This window comes from Gorilla gorilla, chromosome 5 (genome assembly GCF_029281585.2).
Source record: "Gorilla gorilla gorilla isolate KB3781 chromosome 5, NHGRI_mGorGor1-v2.1_pri, whole genome shotgun sequence".
Taxonomy (NCBI): domain Eukaryota; kingdom Metazoa; phylum Chordata; class Mammalia; order Primates; family Hominidae; genus Gorilla; species Gorilla gorilla.
This window is the reverse complement of record NC_073229.2, coordinates 185312402-185333992: the sequence shown is the minus strand read 5'-3', so window position 1 is coordinate 185333992 and position 21591 is coordinate 185312402. Positions and strand designations below refer to the sequence as shown.

Sequence of the window (21591 nt, the reverse complement as noted above, 5' to 3'; positions counted from 1 at the left end):
GTGTGTGTACACATGTGTGTGTATATATGGTGTACACATATGTGTGTATATATATCAGGGGAAAATGAGTTCCTTTCTTAAGGACTGCTCTATGTGAAAAATTTTAAACACAGGTTAGTGTTTCAGAGAAAGATCAACAAATTACCTAAATTATTCACATAATGCCAATCCCAATTTTACTCTAAAATTAATCCTAGATTTTAAACTGAGCTTTACAATTCTTGTAGTTTAAGGATAAGCAGCCAAGAGAACAACCTTGAGAGACAAGCATAGATACATTCTCACTCTTGCCTTCGGGTAACAATGCTGTCTTCAAGAAGTAAGTACTGCCGAGCTTCTTCAAAATTCCATTTGATCATTTAGTAGACAAACAGTGTACTTGTTCTCCTGACTCAGTCTCAAGGGACAAGGTACAAAGTATAACAGCATCCATTTTATTTTGGGTAGAGCTATGCTTTTAAAACTGAGGGTCACAACCTATTTGTGGGTAATAAAATCAATTTAGTAGGTTATGATTAACAATTTTTAATAGAACAGAATAAGAATTATTTGAGTATCATATATTGCAAGGTCAAATATTGTTTCAAAATTGTTTTCTTTTGGTTATAAGGCACACACACACTGTCATAAAATATATTTCTTACTGTAGGTCACGACCATAACCACAGTTTCAAAACCACTACTACAGACCAGAAGTTAGAATCTTACTGTCTTCTTGATGTACAGACCGACCCCTGAAAATAACAACGTATCTGAAAATTTCTGAGCATTGGCTCTTCTTTATTCTGCGAGCAAGAAATAAAAGTTTCACAGGGGAAAAACATTGTGGATGATGAGTTTTAAGAGGATTTCATATTTTCTATTTGCCTTTTTTTCTGAAAACAAATCTTTCATCTCGTTTGATCCTGTTGAGTCCAATTCATCCAGAAAATACAGCATTTCACGGTTGCCAAGTAACTGTGCACATGGGCTTAAGCTGGGCTATGTACGGCAGGTGGCTGGAGAACACCTTGGCTTTGGACCTTGACCAGGGGAGCACATGGCGATGCGAGGGTAAGGGAAGAAGGGCCTGCAGATCTGGAGCCTAAGCTGTCAGCTGGGAAAGCTGCAGCCCCTCTAGGCCATTTTTCTCATCTCTAAAACGAGACGCACAGCCCAAATGATCTTATAAGAGCTCAACTCTTGTAATTCTATAAGCAATGGCTAGGAAGTTGGATGAAATGAACACTAAGCATCCTACCATCTGTAAGAACTTGTATTAGCAAATGTTTAAATCCTTATCTGAGTAAGAACTAAATACTTAACACATACAACAAACTAACTCCAAAAATTGTGTGAGAAAACCAAGTTATATCTACATTTTTATGTTCCCATATAAAAAGACTTTAGGATTTTAAATAAAATAAATGTACTATAGTCCAAAAGTTCCCCCACTGAAAGACTAAAAAGGTTGACAATTTCTATTAATTTGACAACTCTAAACTAGCTGTCCTCTAACAAGCCCTATTCGGAAAGTTCTACATTTCAGCAGTATCTTCAAATAGCCTGCTCACACACAAAAAAGCTTCCACTGAAAACATCAAATCTGATTTAAAGCTTAGTATCTACTTTTCTCCACAGAAGGCTTATTTTGTCTGAAATGAAATCCATGTATGAAATGCTTTTGATAGACTGCCTAATATATTCTTAATAGCTTTCCCTGCTAATTTATAAACACGTGGCATCCATATGACCCATGAAACCAATACTGCTGAGGTAGGTCTGCGAATTGCAAAACATGAACGTTCTTGTAATTCAAAAACAAAACTTCATGTTGCCTGCTAGTGAATAAATATTTAAAGGCAAAGGCACTCGATTACACAGTGTGAGATCTGCAGGGGTCTAAAAATGCACCTACCATACTCACTGCCAGTGGAATAATGTATCTTTTAAAATACAGACATTTCAAGTACACCGCTTAAAATGGGGAAAGCATTTAAACACAATATACATGTTGAGAACACAGTTCTAGATTTTAAATATTTCTATTAATGTAAAAGACCACCCTAAATGTAAGTCCTGTGTTTGTTTTGTTACTGTTGGAGTTGTTTCTAATCTACATACTCTATTACCCAAGCTGAAGTAAATAGTTTTTTAAAAGCAGCTTGCTACAGCCAGCTCAGATAGCCAGCTCAGATACCAAAAATAAATAAAATCATTTAAAATTTGGCAACAACATTCTCTTTATATCACATGGACTCTCATCAATTTTAATTTTAGTAACAATTCAACGCAAAGAAACTTAAAATTATAAATGAGCTAGTTAAGAATTTAGGCTCTCTGATTAGTTTTTTATTTTAAAATGTAATGTGTAACACGTTCATCATAAAAAGTTTTAGGAAAAATTAGTATGTATTTTTTATATCTTTTTTCTATGCACATACACTTTTTAAAATGGGATCACACTGAGTATTAGGGTTTTAAGAAGTTTAACTCAAATTAATAGTTTAAGCACAAATAGAGATTAGCTCAGATCAAATCAGGAGAAAAATAGGGACAAATCTAGCATAAAAGTGCAACTGGCTGACAGTGTGGTGGTGCGCACCTGTAGTACCACCTACTTGGGAGGCCAAGGCAAAAGAATTCTTTGAGACCAGAAGTTTGAATCCAGCCTGGGTAACATAAAGAGACTGCCATCTCTTTATTTATTTTTATTTATTTATTTATTTTAAAGGCAACTGGCCATATACCTCTTTCAGCCTCTCTGCTTTTCTCTGGGGATTAACATCACTGTCTGAGACCAGGTCCTCTGTAGGAGCTTCAGGAAGCTAGCCCTAGGCTCATGACTTCTCAGCATATACTTCAGTAAAATGCACGTTTCTCTCTCCCAGCTCCAATTTGAAAAATCCCAGGAAAGAATCCTAATTGGCCTGGACTGGGTCAAGTGTCATGCCTATGGCCTGGCATCTGTAAGAAGAGGGCAGCTCCAATATGTACCATGTAGTTTGAGTCAAGAGAGGAATTCCCCCAAATAAGGTAGAAGGAAGACACTGAAGTAGGGCAGACACAGCTGGTGGACAAATATGTGTATGAGATGAAAAACCACCTCAAATTTTGGCTCCCATCTTCTGCAAATTCTGTTTCATAGTCTGCTTGTTTTTGCTGAACACAGTGGTGAGTATGTATACATCAGAAATACTTGAGAATCTTCTTAAAAAGAGATACTCAGGTACCACCCCAAAAGGAGTTGTATCATGAGCATCTTCACATATCACTAAACACTATTTAAAAACACAGTTTTTAATAACTGGATAGAATTCTGATGTGGTTCTGATTTTTTAAAATTTAATTTTATGACTTAAATCCAGAAAAGCCACATACCATCATGATCCTTTTTGAACACAATATTCAAAAAGAATTTTATGAAAGCACCAACCACTGACATCTTTGCCACATTGTTCTGAGAAACTATGCTAAAGGATTCTTGGCGAGGGGTGGTGGGACAGAGATTATGGGGAGAATATTGGGTGGGGGATGGAGACAATAAGGTGATCCTCTGAGACTCACCATTAGTAAAAATGTACCGTACCACTGAGGTTTAAAAAAAAAAAAAATCTTAAAGGGAGAAGGATAAAATACACTCCCAAATTAAAGCAGGAAAAGCAAGGTTTGTTATAAAGACTGAAGATTAAAACAAACATACTATAACCCAAACAATTTAGGAAAGTTTGTGACACGAGGGAAAAAAGCAGCCTGTGTGATGCCTAGAAAATAAAAACCTAAGAGTAAGTCTGGATCGCACTGCCTCTCATTCAGAAGCAGGGGTGCACCTGATAGGGATGCAAGCCCACCTCACTGGTCTGCTAACATGAGTCATCGGGATCATTCAACTCATTTCCCTTGCTAATATCATGCTTACTAATCAATCTCTTAATTATACTTTGGCTTTCTACAGGCAAGAGAATACACTGACTAACCAGGTGTACAGACAAAGCCGAGTATCTGTGCCTGAGAAGCGAAGCACAGTGAGTGTCTGGGCCTTGCTTATCGTGCCAAGGGAGTGCCAGCTTATAAAGACCTACGGAGTCTTTAGCTAATCTCCTTCTCTCACGTTTTCCATTTTCTCTTTAAAGAAACTACTTCCAGTAGCCTACTGATAGGCAACGTTAAAGAGTCTTTAAACAGCATACATACTACCTGGTCAAATGACAAGGCTGAGACAATAGAATGCTATGAGAAAAATCATAGTCATGAGGAATGAGGAATTATTAAATAACAGGAAGTTATTACAACAAATGTATCCAGTGAGCAGGCAAGACCTTTATATCCCCGTATTTCAGCAGAGCTCAGAACAAGATTTGCAGGACACCATGAGAGCATACATGAAGGAAACAGAGTGGCCTCTAACAATGACAGAAAATTAAAGGGAACTACAAAGTCCTCCTAAGTGACAAGTCCCCAGTTGAAAACATGAAGTTTCTGCCATCACTGCTGTTTGGTGACTCCTCTCTGCCTAACGCCACCCCCGCCAATGGCATCTACTGTTACAGTGGTGTAAAGGCATGACCATCACTGATGCTGCACCAACAGTCTGGAGCACCACAGGAGGCTGACTTTGCCAGGGAGAACAGGTGACATACAAGGTCAAGACTGAAACACACAGGCTCAACGTGGACATTCAAGCCGAGAGGCAGAGCAAATCGCCTAGGAATGACGACATTCAACTAGTTTTTTAGTAGGAAATCCAGTTTTTCAAATGAATTTACAATAAATATATAAAGTAAATAATTCATTTTTTAAAAAAGTTAATTGTTAAATTTATGCAGCATGTACTCACAAGGACAATGAGAACAATGAGGCTATTTTTAATATAAATATTTTAAATGAAAGGTTATAGTAAACAAGAGCATTATATCAGCCTTAATATCCAATTTATTCTGTGTTTTAGGTGTACAGATCCAATAAGTCACAAAGGTAAATTGCTCCAAATTAGTTTTAATAGCTCTCCTAGTCACCTCAGGATCCTCCTAAAACTGCCCCAGAAGCTTGAAAAAGAAATGATAAGCAATGTTTATTTCAAAATTTAATCACTAACAATAACAACAGCTATCCTTATCATGAATTCTTTATCAAAAATAAGGACAAAAGTATCCACAACTGACAGCAAGCAATAAAACTGGAATAGAGTACTATGACCTCTCTGCCTGTTTTGTGTTGCTGGGTCACTGCATAACACTCTTGGGTCAGGAGGAAAGCACACACTAGGCAGATGTGCTGGGCTGGCTGCACCTGCCACGATGGCGCACTTGCTGCACAGCTTTGGAGGCCAACATGTACAGGCCTGAATTCTACAAAAGGCCTGTGCATTAACACAACCTTCCTAATCAATGACACACAGACATAAAGTACGTGACAAAGATGGCAAACAGAGTTTTATTCTAGTCTGTGGCAAAACCAGTTAACCTGGTAGCATAAATTATCACATTATTGGTTTCCAATGTATTAAAAGGTGGCATTTCACACATTTTCAACAAACATAAGAAAAAATGCTCAACATCACTAATTATCAGGGAAATGCAAATTAAAACCACAATGAGATACCACCTTACTCCTGCAAGAATGGCTATAATTTAAAAATAATAATTAAAAAAATAGACAATGGCATGGATGTGGTGAGAAGGGAACTCTTATACACTGCTGGTGGGAATGTAAACTAGTACAACCACTGTGGAAAACAATATGGAGATTCCTTAAAAAACTGACCAGGCGCAGTGGCTCACGCCTGTAATCCCAGCACTTTGGGAGGCCAAGATGGGTGGATCACGAGGTCAGGAGTTCAAGACCAGCCTGACCAACTTGGTGAAACCTTGTCTCTACTAAAAATACAAAAATGAGCTGGGCCTGGTGGCAGGCACCTATAATCCCAGCTACCCGGGAGGCTGAGGCAGGAGAATTGCTCGAACTCGGGAGGCGGAGGTTGCAGCGAGCCGAGATCACACCACTGCACTCCAGCCTAGGCAACAGAGAAAGACTCTGTCTCAAAAAAAACTAAAAAAACCTAAAAACTAAAAGTAGAACTACCATTTGATCCAGCAATCCCACTACTGAGTATCTACCCAAAGGAAAACAACTAATCGTATGAAAAAGACACATGTACACACGTTTATAGCAGCAATTCGCAATTCACAACTGCAAAAATATGGAACCAACCTAAATGCCCATCAACCAATGAGTGGATAAAGAAAATGTGGCATATATACACCATGGACTACTACTCAGCCATGAAACAGAACGAAATAATGGCAACTGTAGCAACTTGGATGGAGCTGGAGGCCATTACTCTAAGTGAAGTCACTCAGGAATGGAAAACCAAATATCGTATTCACTTATAAGCGAGAGCTAAGCTAGGAGGATGCAAAGGCGTAAGAATGATATAATGGACTTTGGGGACTCGGGGGAAGGCTCAGAGGGGGGTGAGGAATAGACTACATATTTGGTACAGTGTACATTGCTTGGGTGACAGGTGCACCAAAATCTTAGAAATCACCACTAGAGAACTTATCCATGTAACCAAAAAACACCTGTACCCCAAAAACTATTGAAAATAAAATAAAATACAAAAGAAAATTGTAAAAAAAAAAAAAAAAGAGGTGGCATTTCACACAACTTGAACACGTACACTGAGCTCCTCTAAAATGGTTAAAAAAAAAAAGTTCAAATGAACAACTGGATAGCCCCTGCAACATCTTTTACCAAAGATCTACAGTAATTCTGTCAGAGGTCAGTTCTATGTATTGAAGAGCAGGTGGTGACAATGAGGACATAAAAAAGAGAAAACAACAGCTTTGTCAAGTAATCTGTTTTACAGATTTTTCTATTGTAAAATTAACTGCAATGTTGCTAAGAAAAATATTTGTCAGATCTTCTTGTTCCGTACACTGCTGTTCACTTACAGTTGGATGAAACCCATTATCCTGACCTATTTTTATTATAACACAGACAGAAGCCTGACTGAAAAATCAAGTTTTTTTTTTTTTTTAACACTGAAGCAGCAGTCATTTTTGCAGCACATTTTCATTTCTCTGCCCTTCTCGCTTTTACCTAAGAATGTTCATGTCCATTTCTTTCCGGAGTAGGGTTATACAGAATTCTAATTTCTGATTTGCCCATTTGGATTCTTCATGGTGGTTAAAGACATGGGCTGTGCAGCCAGACCTTTCTTCATTACCAGCTGTGAAACCCTGGACAAGATACTTAACCTGTGTGCCTCAGTTTCCTCATCTGTAAAAAAGAGTATAACAGGACCTACCTCATAGAGTTGTTGAAAAGATTAAATGGGTTAATAGAAATAAAGACAATGGCCTATTTTAAGCGTTAAGTGTCCACTATTAATTTTAAAGAAAAAGGTATCAAAATTGCTCGAAAGCTGATCCTTTAACAAATTTATAATAAACTTTCTGACAAAATTTCTAAAAATACTAGATGTATTCAAAAGGAACCAAAGGAATTCTCATTACACCCTGTACCACTATTCAGAGAAGTTGTTCCTTAAAAGTACCCAGAACTATCTCAGAATTAAAAGAGGCAACTGATTTCTTCACAGCTTATAAAAATAAAACAAATTTGTTTGGGCCAACTGAATGATGACAAGCAAGAATATGGCTCCTGTGTTCAGTTCTAACTACAGTTACAGGTGTGAATTTTCTTTAAGCAGGAAAAAGAGGACACTTTACTGCCTTATTCCTAGAACTATAGAGCAAGACCATAAGATGCCAAGAGGAGCTGCCGAGGTATTTTCATTACAGGGGACAGGGGGCAGCAGTTCGCAAGTTTACTCTGGGATGCAAAGGACAGGGAGTAAGAGGACATTTGAACATACAAACATAGGCACGTAAAAAGAGGGAAATTCTCAGTTATGGTGAGTTTGTTCTCCCAATTAAAAAAAAATAAAGACATAAAAATAAGTTAATAGAGTATGGAAGAAAAAGCAACAAATGCTTTGGTTACCGAAGTTCCACCTTAGAGCTTCCTGCAGTAGCAAAGTTTTAGACAAATGAATCCTTACTTTTGTGCACGTGTGAGCAACAATCTGCACAATACCAGCACTAAAGGACAGTAAGGGGCCCTCAGAAAAGGAAAGCAACGTATCTGTCTGCATAGTCTAAGTGCAGTTTCTCACGGAAGAGATGACAGGCATTCTCTGGAGCGGGCAAAAGGAGAGGAGGAGGAGAACGCGGGGAAATAGCCAGTACGCACTCGATTTCTGAATGTCTCATTTACTCGAATGAGGGCAGAGGGGAGGGACCACTTTCGTTCAGTAATGATGAGAGGCATTTCAGTGAGGCCACTCTTCCGAAGCTAGCGGCAGGGGAGGCAGCCGCACTCTGCTCCCAGCCCCCGCAACATTGAGGGTGAGCTGGGGGAGCCTACAAGGGAAGGGAAGCCGGCAACACGCTCGAGCGGAACCCTGCGGAGCTGCAACCCCGGGAAGAGTCGCCGGACAGACTCAGACGCGCTCCCCTGGGACCCAGGGATGCACCGCGCCCCTCCCGCCCCAGCCTGCAGAGCCTGGATGCTTCCCTCCCCACCTGGCGGGAAGCAGAGGCCCTCGGGCCCGACCGAGTTCGGGCCAGGACCCGCCCCGCTTTCTGCGAGCGACCGACTGCGGCCGCCACACTCACCTCGCCGCCAAGCAGCACTCGGGTTCTGACTCGGTCTCGGGTTCCGGCGGCGGTGGTGGCGGCGGCGGCGGTGGCGGCGGCTCCTCCATGGCGGCGGCAGGCGTGACGGCAAAGGCGGGAGGAGGGACCAGCGCGGCAGCGGCTTCTCTCATCCGTGCACGGAGCCCCGCATGGCCGCGGCGGGCAGTAAGCTGCAGCCTGGCGCGGGGCACCGGAGCCCCGAAGTGCGGGAGTGACTCGACTCCGCCTCCGCCTCTACCCCGCCGCAGGAGCCGTGCGCGCCGCGGCCATCTTGGAAACGGTGACCGGCCGAGCGCCGGGGCTACGGTGGGCGGCGAGGGACAAGCCTCCGAGATCGGCGGCGGCGGCGGCGGCGGCGGGCGCCGGAATCCGACCGGACGGGGGCGGAGACGGCGGCAGGGAGGGGCGGGGAGCGCCGTCAAGTGTCGGCGCGATTCGGTCCTGGAGCCGGGTCTCGCCAGCTCGCCCGGTTTCGCCCCGGCCGGTGGCAGTGGGGGACTGTGGAGCGGAGCCGGGCTGTGCAGCGGGCTGGGAGCTCGAGGCTTCCCAGGCGGTCGTCGGTCTGGGAGGGACGCTGGGTAGGGCCGATGAGCGGGGCGGGCGCGACGCTATGAGCCCGGCCGGAGTCGCCGCCCAGGGACCTGCCACCCGGATCCCACCTTCCAGGAGGACGGACGTCACCCAGACGCTCGCAGCTCCGGTCTCTTGACAGCGCAGCCTTCCACAGGCTCGAATTTTTAAGACTTGACATAAAGTCTCCGGAATTCCAGACTATTAAAGTGACCCCCTCATTTCAACCCGGCAAAACTTCTCACCCCAGTGTCATAAGATTCGATAGCGATCTCCCAGAAACTTGGACTGGAATGCTCCTACACTGAGGGGATGGGGGGAAGAAGAAATGCTAAAGATTATTTCAGAGTTACAGAAATCCTGTTGAAATTCCAATGCATCGTTTACTCTTAGCGCTGGGGCTTCACAGTTTTTTTTTAAGTTGGAAATATTTGCAAAATTTCCCATAGGGTGAAATCCAGAGTTAATCCAAAACCAGAATCTTTTAAAATTAAGTACATTCGAATGTGCAGATTTCTTAAACCTCATTTAGTTGAGCTTTGATAGGTAAAACGCACGTTTTGAACAACTCTGGTAACAAAGAAAAACATTAAATTGATTATAGGTATGTTATATTTAAAGACCAGTTGTGAAATTAGCTATATTGTGCTCAAAGTATGTTACTGACATTTCTCCGTCGTTAAAAGGAACTGCTTCATTCTAGTTTTTTATAAGAGTCTGTATTATGTATATAGCCTGATAGTGCTGAATTTCTGAATTGACCTTCATCTTATTTACTCAACAATATTCATTTGACAAATACTTATTAAGTGCATATATGTGTCAGGAACTGTACTAGATGCTGAGGATGTAGCAGTAAGCGCAACAGACCAAGCTAACAGCTTAGTAAAGGGTGAGGTAAAACAAAACAAAAAAGTATTAAAAAAAAAAAACTAATTTTTATCTTAATTTAAAAAATTACAAATTTTTAAAAATCACAAATTGGTATCCATGTATAATTCATTTCCGTGCATTTTCTTGTGTAAAGAAAGCTCAGTAAAAGTATTTCTTAGGTTTCTGTAATTCTAGTTCTCTACTCGATTTTCTTCTGCAATTTTCTGAGCCAGAACCCTTCTTAGAAGGCATATTAGAGACTTTAAAAGTTAAATAATAAAATAAATCTCTTCTTTAAACAGCATCGTACTACGTATTCTTTGGTATGACTACCGAATTTAAGCTAGCTGATAATGTAGACACGCGTATCCAAGTCACAAAACACTTAGCAAATATAATCAGCATCCGGGAGACCTGTGGCTTGTTCTTGTATTTTAATTTCCACTTGAGGATACTACGTATTTTAGCAGGAACCAAGTAAATTTACACTTACCTAATCAAGTAATGCATCATGTATAGAAACCTAAGTTAACTGGTACTAAATATTCAATATAAGTGTTGTGACTTTTCGCCCCACCCCCATGCTGGGTCCAGGAAAGCTGTTTCTCTGGCTGACAACCCTCTCATCTCACCCCGTGCCCCCACTTTGTCTTCAGGGCTCCCAGTGAGCTCCTCACAGCCCCCAGATTTCTTTTCTGCCTTCTCCACTATAGTGTAAGCTCCTTCAGGAAAGAAGCCGTTCTTCCTTCTTCTGACCTTTGCCTAGGGATCAAATGTCTCTGGTGCCCAACATCGTGTTAGTAGAACTCAGTAAGTATTGTTGCATTAATGAAATAGTTATTTTTTTTAAAGTTATTAGATTTTTGTCTCTAAATTTTTATTCTTGTTTAGCACATGGTTGGTCTCATTGTCTCATTACCTTTAATAATGTTCTTTTTTTTTTTGGAGACAGGGTCTCCCTGGGCTCAAGTGATCCTCCCACCTTAGCCTCTGCTGTAGCTGGGACTACAGATGCATACCACCGTGTCCAGCTAATTTTAAACATTTTTTTTTTTCGGTAGAGCTGAGGCCTCACTATGTTGCCCAAGCTAGTCTTGAACTCCTGGCCTCAAGTCTCCCAGAACCCTGGGATTATAGGTGTAAGCCACTGCACCCGGCCTAATCATGTTAAAAACAATGACAACAAAATCTTCAGAGAATTACCTTTCACTCTTTGTCCTCAAGACTGAATCCACATAGCCCTTATGGAATTTCTTTACTTTGAAATGAGTTTAAAAAGCTAAGGTTCTACTGAAGAACTAGTCTAGGTTGAGCTACGTAACATTCTGAACATTGCTTACCATGAGTTTAAAGCCCATTTTTGACATACACAAAACCAGTTACATATTCATATGCATGTTCTTTCTGCTTTGCCAAAAACACTCAAAAACCTTGGACATATGCTACCACTATTATGAAGTCTCAAATTTCATCTCTATATAGTGTGTGTGTATATATATATATATATATGTATATAAATGTAAAGGGCATAATTGTAACACCTTAGCATATTTCAAGGGTAGTATATTAGTCAATTTTATGGATTTTGCCACAGGATTATTTTAAAAAATTTTTTTTATTTTGAGATGGAGTCTTGCTGTGTTGCCCAGGCTGGAGTGCAGTGACGTGACCTCAGCTCACTGCAACCTCCGCCTCCCAGGTTCAAGCGATTCTCCTGCCTCAGCCCCCTGAGTAGCTGAGATTACAGGTACCTGCCACCACACCTGGCTTTTTGTATTTTTTTAGTAGACACAGGGTTTCACCATGTTAGCCAGGATGGTCTCAATAAAATAAGTGATGTGATAAATAGGGTTATGTCTGCTATTAAAAAGAAAAACCTCTAAGGCTATAGTTTTTAAAATTATTATTAGCGTGGTGCTGCATTTTACTTAAAATAAGTTCCTCCCTTCCCTGTGGTATTCCTGAGGGAGCACACCCCTTCGTTTCCTTCTGGAAGTGCAGGCAGTTAAAACCAGGAGAGCCCACATTTCTTCATTCCTGTTCTGGTTTCTCAATTCCCCCCGACCAGATTCCGGTGTGAACATTCAGACAAAAACTTCAGCAGTTCTGGCCCTCTGCTCTCTGGTGGCTCCTCTACATCTCTGCAGAGGCAGAAAGACAGACAGCACAAACATGCAATCTGCTCATGACCAGAGGGGCTGATTAATTTTCACTCCAGCACACGCAGAGAGAGGCAGACTCAGTGAAAGAGAGCAATAAAAACCTCACGTCCATTGGAGAGGACCTGAACTAAGCATGACACACATTGATTTTTTGTTTCATAATGATGCAGTGGCATCTATTTCTATGTACTGGTAAAACACCAAAGAAATACTGGATATGTACAAAAGATAGTAAACTTTTTTAAAATTTACTTTTAAGATTAGGTGTACATCTGCAGGTTTGTTATATAGGTAAACTTGTGTCATGGGGGTTTGCTGTACAGATTATTTCAACACCAAGGTATTAAGCCAGTACCCATTAGCTATTTTTCCTGATCCTCTCCCTCCTCCCACCCTCCACCTTCCAATAGGCCCTGTGTGTGTTGTTCCCCTCAATGTGTCCATGTGTTCTTATCATTTTGCTCCCACTTATAAATGAGAACATGGATGTTTGATTTTCTGTTCCTGCATTAGTTTGCTAAGGATAATGGTCTCCAGCTCCATCCATGTTGCTGCAAAGGACATGATCTTGTTCTTTTATGTCTGCATAGTATTACATAGTGTATATGTACCTCATTTTCCTTATCCAGTCTACCACTGATTGGCATTAGATTGATTCCGTGTCTTTGCTACTGTGAATAGTAGTTACACACTTTTTAAATAGTCCTTATAACCGTAAATCTCATCCTTCTTGGCTGAGTAGTAGGAAGTTGGAGAAAACCTCTACTGTCTATTTGCTGAGAGGTGATTTGCCTGTTTTTCTTATTTCTCCACCGTAACATAAATCACCCCTTATTGCAGACATTCTCCTCTGTATGAAGAATCTAAATTGAACCCCCAGGGGCTCCAAATCATTAGATAAAGAATTAAAGATTGCATGCTTTCAAAAAATAATTAGAATAGTGGGAATTACCCAAATGATTGAAACAAATAAAGGGAAAGGACGTGGCCTCCAACATGTAAAACGTGAGCTTGTGCTAACCCACAGGGAGGAGCACCCACTTCATTTCCTTTGGGACATACAGGCAGCTAAAACCAGGAGAGCCCACGTTTCTTCATTCCTGATCTGACTTCTCAATACCTCTTTCCAGGATCTTGCTAACATGAGGAACAGATGGCTTAAAAAATGGAAATTCCTGAGGGAGCTCACTCTTCTTGTGAGCCAAGATTTCAGTGATTTCCCACCAAAACATCTAGAGACCATGCCTGATTCTCATCCTTTCATTTCTCTTTCAGATGTCCATGTGCAAGGCCTAGAGAACCAGAAACAGCAAGCTGCAGTTCCTGTATTATTTTCAGATCCCTTAAAATCACCAAGTGCATGTGCATGAGATGGAACCAGGCAAGGAGAACCGAGATGACATCACATCAAGGAGCTCCCATGCCCTCTGCCAGAGGCCTCTGCCCTTCACTTCCACATGGCAAAGTCACTTCTCCTTTCAGTGCTGTTCATGTGTCTCCCACACCACTCTTGGAAGACTTCCCTGCCCTCCACCACTAGCCTGCCTTAACCTGCTGGCTAGGTGCTCCTCCTCAATGTTCCCATAGCACTTTGGGCAAACCATTATTTTAGCCCTATATCACCTATCTGCATCTGTATACTTGACTGATTACATGTGTATTTCTTCCTTGTGATCTTCTCAAGAGCAGACAATGTTTTTTGCTTATCACTGTATCTTCAGCAGCTAGAATAACACCCTGTAGGCAGTAATTGTTCAGTGAAATGTCTATTGATAAATGAATGCTGGGCACAGTGGCTCACACCAGTAAGTAATCCCAGCACTCTGGGAGGCCAAGGTGGGAGGATTGCTTGAGCTCAGGAGTTCAAGACCAGCCCAGGCAATATGACAAAACCCTGTCTCTACAAAAAGTACAAAAATTAGCTGGGCATGGTGGCGCACTCCCACCAGCTATTCAGGAGGCTGAGATGGGAGGATCACCGGAGCCTGGGAGGTCAAGGTTGCAGTGACCTGTGATCACATCATTGCACTCCAGCCTGGGCAACAGCCTGGATATATCAACGGGGAAATAAATCCCAGATATAAATTACTGTAGTACAAGTAGACTATAAGAAACATCATAAACAAGTTTTTTTTTAAGTTCAACAGACATTCACAAGAATTGGAGACAACCAAGGTGGACACAAGTAAGGAGAAAAACCTATATTTAAAAAATAGGCATTCAGGCCGGGCGTGGTGGCTCACGCTTGTAATCCCAGCACTTTGGGAGGCCGAGACGGGCGGATCATGAGGTCAGGAGATCAAGACCATCCTGGCTAACACGGTGAAACCCCATCTCTACTAAAAATACAAAAAAATTAGCCGGGCATGGTGGCGAGCACCTGTTGTCCCAGCTACTCAGGCGGCTGAGGCAGGAGAATGGCGTGAACCCAGAAGGCAGAGCTTGCAGTGAGCCGAGATCACACCACTGCACTCCAGCCTGGGTGACAGAGTGAGGAAAAAAAAAAGAAAAAAAAAATAGACATTCAGTATAAGGGGGTAAAAACCATGTTAACTCCACAATACATGAACCCCTTTGTCACAAAAATATTATGAAGCATAGAAATAACCTAGATTTTTATACTGATAGTACAGAATCCTTATAGTCCTACTGGCTGCTTGTGTAGATACACTTACTAACAAACAAAAGGCTTCTAACATCATTCTGACTGAAGTAAGGAAAAAGTAATAATAAATAAATATGGAAATGGACTTTTAAACACTGATTTTTATTGAGATATGGCTCTGGTGCACATCAGAAATATTTTGAGCCAACCAAGGCTCAGAAATAAGTTCCACAAAGTCAAGGACTCATCCGTCTGAAGTTTACATTTTCAGAGTAGTTTGCCACATCATGAAGTCCTTGAGTTGGAAACGTGCTGAAAGGCATCTGATTTACCCTTATTCTCAGAACAAGACTTTCCATCAATCACAAAAGTGTCCAATGGTTGAATTTCTCAATTCTATAAGGAAGTCTGTTCCATATTTTGACAAATCTTATTCATAGGATATTAAAGCTTGTAACAATCCTAAATCTGTCTCCCTATTATGTCTAGCTGGTGGTCTATCTGGGACTATATAAAATAAATCTACTTGACATTTGAGAATAATTATTTCATGGTTCTCCCCTAAAATGACAACACAAAGATCTTTTTTTTTTTTTCCAGATTAATCACTCCCTTCCCCGACTCCTTTCAGACTTGGAGAGTACTGGCTGGAGACAATTCTATTAGAAGGTTTTGCTTATACAATTTACTTGACAATTCAGACTTGACTAAAGTCATTTTGCTTAAACTAAGAGAATTTGAAATCCTAACTTCAGAATGCTTTTACCTCAAATTCATTTCAAAATATAATTGAAGGACTATACATACTTGAAGGATAATTGAGAAAAGACTGTCTAGTGGTTAATTTTCAATTTAAACTAAGGGCCTTATGTGTTTCCAACAACCAGGCTCATTCACCAGTATAAAAGGAAGGTGTATTAGTACATTCCTGCATTGCTATAAAGAACTACCTGAGACTGGGTAATTTATAAAGAAAAGAGGTTTAATTGTGTTAGAGTTCCACAGGCTGAACAGGAAACATGGCTGAGGAGGCCTCAGGAAACTTACAATCATGGTGGAAGGTGAAGGGGAAGCAAACACTTCTTACACGTCCAGAGAAAAAGGAAGAGAGAGTGAAGGGGAGGTGCTATACACTTTTTTTTTTTTTTTTTGAGATGGAGTCTCACTCTGTCGCCCAGACCGGAGTGCAGTGGCATGATCTCGGCTGTCTGCAAGCTCTGCCTCCCAGGTTCATGCCATTCTCCTGCCTCAGCCTCTCAAGTAGCTGGGACTACAGGTGCCTGCCACCATGCCTGGCTAATTTTTTTGTATGTTTAGTAGAGACGGGGTTTCACCATGTTAGCCAGGATGGTCTCGATCTCCTGACTTTGTGATCTGCCTGCCTCAGCCTCCCAAAGTGCTGGGATTACAGGCATGAGCCACCATACCTGGCTGTGCTACACACATTTAAAAAACCAGATCTTGTGAGAACAGCAAGGGGGATGTCCACCCCCGTGATCCAATCACCCCCCCACCACCAGGCCCCTCCTCCAACATTGGAGATTATAATTTACCATGAGATTTGGGTGGGGACACAAATCCAAACCATATCATCCCACCCCTGGCCCCTCCCAAATCTCATGTCCTTCTCACATTGCAAAATACAATCATCCCTTCTCAACTGTCCCCCAAGTCTTAACTCATTTCAGCATTAACTCAAAAGTCCACAGTCCAAGTCTCATTTAAGACAAGGCAAGTCACTCCTGTCTATGAGCCTATAACATAAAAAACAAGTTAGTTACTTCCAAGATACAATGGGGGTACAGGCATCAGGTAAATATGCCTGATCCAAAAGGGAGAAATCAGCCCAAACAAAGGGGCTATAGGCCCCATGCAAGTCTGAAACCCAGCAGGTCAGTCATTAAATATTAAAGCTCCAAAATAATATCTTTTGACTCCATGTCTCACATCCAGGACACACTGACACAAGGGGTGGGCTCCCAAGGCCTTGGGCATCTGCGCCCCTGTGGTTCTGCAGGGCTCAGCTACCATGGCTACTCTCAAGGGTTGGTGTTGAGTGCCTGAGGCTTTTCCAGACACACAGTATAAGCTGCCAGTGGCTCTACCATTCTGGGGTCTGGAGGACAGTGGCCCTCTTTTCACAGCTCCGCTAGGCAGTGCCCTAGAGGGGACTCTGTGTGAGGGCTCCGACCCCACATTTCCCCTCCGCACTGCCCTTAGTAGAGGTTCTCCATGAGGGCTCCAACCCTGCAGCAGACTTCTGCCTGGACATCCAGGCATTTCCATATATCTGCTGAAATCTAAGCGGAGGCTCCCAAGCCTCAAGTCTTGCCCTCTGTGCACCTCAACTCTTGCCCTCTGTGCACCCACAGGCTTAACACCACATAGAAGTCACCATGGCTTATAGCTGGCATCTTCTGGAGCAGTAGCCTCAGATGTATCTGGGGACCTTTTAGCCATGGCTGGAGCTGGAATGACTGGGACACAAGGAGCAGTGTCCCAAGGCCCACCCAGTGGGGCCTTTGGCCTGGCCCATGAAACCATTCTTCCCTCCTAGGCCTTCAGGCCTGTAATGGGAGGGGCTGCCACAAAGGTCTCTGGAATGCCTTTGAGGCATTTTCCCTGTTGTCTTGGTTATTAACATTTGGCTCCTCTTTATTTATGCAAATTTATGCAGCCAGCTTGAATTCCTCCCCAGAAAAATGGGTTTTTCTTTTCTACCATATCGTCAGGCTACATATTTTCTAAACTTTCATGCTCTGCTCCCCTTTAAAATATAAGTTCCAGTTTCAGATCGTCTCTTTGCTCACACTTGAGATTATGCTGTTAGAAGCAACTAGGCCACATCTTTCATGCTTTGCTGCTTAGAAATTTCTTCTGCCAAATACCTGTTGATGAAAAGAGTCAAACTCTGTAAAATAGTTAAAGAGATTTATTCTGAGCCAAATATGAGTGACCATGGCCTGTGACACAGCCCCCAGGGGATCCTGAGAACATGTGTCCAAGATGGTTGGGGTGCAGCTTGGTTTTATATGTTTTAGGGAGACATGACACTTCAATCAAATACACTTAAGAAATACATTGGTTCAGTCTGGAAATGTGGGACAACTTGAAGCAGGGGCTTCCAGGTTATAGTAGATTGAACATTTTTCTAACTGGCAATTGGTTGGAAGAGTTATCAACAGAAAGGAATGTCTGTGTTGGGATAAGAGGTGTGGAGACCAAAATTTTATCATGTAGATGAAGCCTCCAGGTAGCAGGCTTCAGAGAGATTATATTGTAAATATGTCTTATCAGACTTAAGGTATGTGTTGATGTTCATGCTGAATAGGCATAATGAAGCATGTCCGACCCCCACTTCCTATCATGGCCTGAACCAGTCTTTCAGGTTAAATTTTAAAGTGCCATGGCCTAGGAGGAAGTCCATTCAGATGGTTGCGGGGGGACTTATATTTTTATTTTTGGTTTACATCCCCTAAATCATCTCTCTCAAGTTCAAAGTTCCACAGATCCCTAAAGGAGAGGCACAATGCCACCAGTCTCTTTGCTAAAGCATACCAACAGTGACCTTTACTCTAGTTCCCAATAAGTTTTTCATCTGCATCTGAGACCACCTCAATCTGGACTTCGTTCTTTGTCCATATCACTATCAGCATTTTGGTCACAACCATTCAACAAGTCTCTAGAAAGTTTCAAACTTTCTCACATCTTCCTGTCTTCTTCTGAGATCTCCAAACTGTTCCAACCTCTGCCCATTATCCAGTTCCAAAGTCATTGCCAAATTTTCAGGTATCTTTATAGCAATGCCCCACTGCTAGGTACCAATTTTCTATATTAGTCCATGTTTGCATTGCTATAAAGAAGCACCTAAGACTGAGTAATGTATAAAGAAAACAGTTTTAATTGACTCACAATTCTGCAGACTGTACAGGAAGCATGGCTGGAGATTCCTCAGGAAACTTATAATCATGGTGGAAGATGAAGGGGAAGCAGGTTCATTTTACATTGCTGGAGAAGGTGGAAGAGAGAGCGAAGGGGGAGGTGCTTTTAAACTTTTAAACAACCAGCTCTCATGAGAACTCACTCACTATCATGATAACAGCAAGGGGAAGTTTGCCCCCGTGATCCAATCACCTTTCACCAGGCTCCTCCTCCAACACTGGGTATTACAATTTGACATGAGATTTGGGTATAGACACAAATCCAAACCATATCAGAAGCTGAATCCTTTTTGTTCTGCAAACCACTGCTTTTCAAAATTTGAAATGTACATGGATCACCTGGAGATCTTGGTAAGCTGCAGATTCCCAAGTCAGTAGGTTTGAGGTGGGAACAGAGAGTCTGCATTTCTGTCAAGCATCACAAGTGATGTAGTGGCTGCGGGAGGCTGGGCTGCACTTCGAATAGCAAGAACACAGAATTCTGCTTGGGTAGATAAAAGTCCTCTGCTTAAAAAGGATGACCAAGAGAAAAGATGGAGTATTACATTCAAGCCAAGATAGCTAAGCCTCGCTACCAGGTGAAATCAGCAAACGTGGCAATCCTGGTGGTATGGGTTGCATTGCATCTCTCAAAAAGATATGTTTATGTCTGTCTTCATCTGTTTATATTGCTATAACAAAATGCATGAGACTGGATAGTTTATAAGCAGCATACATTTATTGCTCACAGTTACGGAAGCTGGGAAGTCTGAGATCAAGGCACTGGCAGATTCCCTGTTTGGTGACTTTGAATGGCAAGGTCAAGATGCTTCCAAGGTGAACGCTGCTTCCTCCAGAGGGAAAAAGTGCTGCATCCTCACATAGCAGGAGGGACAGAAGGGCAAAAAAAAAAAAAAAGGTCAAGCTAGTTGCCCTTTTATAAGGTCACTAATCCCACTCGCAAGGGTTTTGCCCTCATGACTTAATCACCTCCCGAAGGCAGCACCTCTTAATACTATCATGTTGGGGTTTAAGTTCTAGCATGAATTTTGGGGGAGACATAAACATTCAAGCCATAGCAAAGTCCTAACCCCTGGTACCTGTGAATGTGACCTCATTTGGAAACAGAGCCTTTATAGACATAATCAAGTTAACATGAGTAAGGTACTGAAGTAGGTTGGGTCCTTCAGTCAGTGTAAGTGGTGTCCTTATAAGAAGGGGAGAATATCACGCCTGTAATCCCAGCACTTTGAGAGGCCGAGCTGGGCAGATCACGAGGTCAGGAGATTGAGACCATCCTGGCTAACAGTGAAACCCCGTCTCTACTAAAAAATACAAAAAATTAGCTGGGCATTGTGGCAGGCACCTTGTAGTCCCAGCTACTCGGGAGGCTGAGGCAGGAGAATAGGGTGAACCCGGGAGGCGGAGCTTGCAGTGAGCCAAGATCACACCACTGCACTCCAGCCTGGGTGACAAAGTGAGACTCCGTCTCAAAAAAAAAAAAAAAAAAAAAAAAAAAAAAAGAAGGGGAGAATAGACCGAGAGAGAAACCACCAGATGCTAGAGACTAGGAAGGATCCTCTCATCTAGAGCCTTCAAAGAGAACGTGGCCTGCTGTCATCTTGATTTGGGACTTCTGACCTGCAGAACTGTGAAAGCCCAGATTTCTGCTGTTTTTGTTTTGTTGTTGTTGTTGTTTGTTTCTTGTTTGTTTGTTTTTGAGACGGAGTCTAGCTATGTCACCCAGGCTGGAGTGCAGTGGTGCAATCTCGGCTCACTGCAACCTCTGCCTCCTGGGCTCCAGTGATTCTCCTGCCTCAGCCTCCTGAGCAGCTGGGATTACAGGCACGGGCCACCACGCCCGGCTAATTTTTGTATTTTCAGTAGAGACGGGGTTTCACTGTGTTCGCCAGGATGGTCTTGATCTCCTGACCTCGTGATCCACTCTCCTCGGCCTCCCAAAGTGCTGGGATTACAGGCGTGAGCCACTGCTTTAAGCCACACTGTGGTGCTTTGCCATAGCGGCCTTGGGAACCGAATTCACCTGCTTTCACATTAGTGGATGAGAGGACCTGCAGCAACTCCAGGAATCCCCTCATGGGCATCAAGAAGCTGTGGTGTGGCTCTCAGAGGAAAAGTGCCTAGAGTGGAGTGGGAAGACACTAACAGGACAATAACCTGTGACACAAAGTGTCTACATATTTGGAAGAATATGCAAGAATGCACTTACGTAATATTAGATGGTAACTTATAGGACACCCACATGAAAAATATCTGTTTACATTAGGTTTTAGCAGGATTATTAAAACAGGCTTAGTGAGTGGTTGGAAAGTAGGATAAAGATCTATGAGTCTCTTCTTTGGCTGCACGATACACTCATCTGAGGAGGTTGTAAAAAAAACAGTAATGCTCGGATCCCGCCTCTCTAGTAGATCTACATTTAATTCGTCTGAGATGCGGCCCCAGCACCCACGGTTGAAAACATTCTTCGGGTAATTCTAATGTCCAGCCAGGGTTGAGAATCACTGTTATAGGTCCAAACCTTCAAAGACAGTCAGCTTAGGAAATGTGGTCCAAGAATATTCCTCAATTATTTTACTTAGCGCCCAATCTAAACAGCACTGTGCAGGCTACAGCTGGGAATGCAGCAGTTTAGATAACCAGCTGCTGCCTATTGTGAAAAGTTCCTTCCAGTAGGGACCCAGTACTACAAATGCAGAACTTGCCACACTTAGCCCTGATCGCGATGCTTGTTCACATGGGTGCTGCCCCACCCCATT

The 21591-nt window shown here is 42.4% G+C and overlaps 1 protein-coding gene across 5 annotated transcripts in view; it reads right to left on the bottom strand.

The window, feature by feature from the left end:
• Positions 1-10421, bottom strand: part of MAP3K4 (mitogen-activated protein kinase kinase kinase 4) — a 128921-nt gene extending 118500 nt beyond the window's left edge. For all 5 annotated transcript variants that reach the window (XM_004044921.5, XM_004044922.5, XM_019029886.4 and 2 more), the window contains exon 1: positions 8661-10421. In XM_004044921.5, the coding sequence (XP_004044969.2) occupies positions 8661-8812 (152 nt within the window). In that variant the 5' untranslated portion in view covers positions 8813-10421. The remainder of the gene's footprint in view (positions 1-8660) is intronic.
• Positions 10422-21591: the final 11170 nt, after the last annotated feature.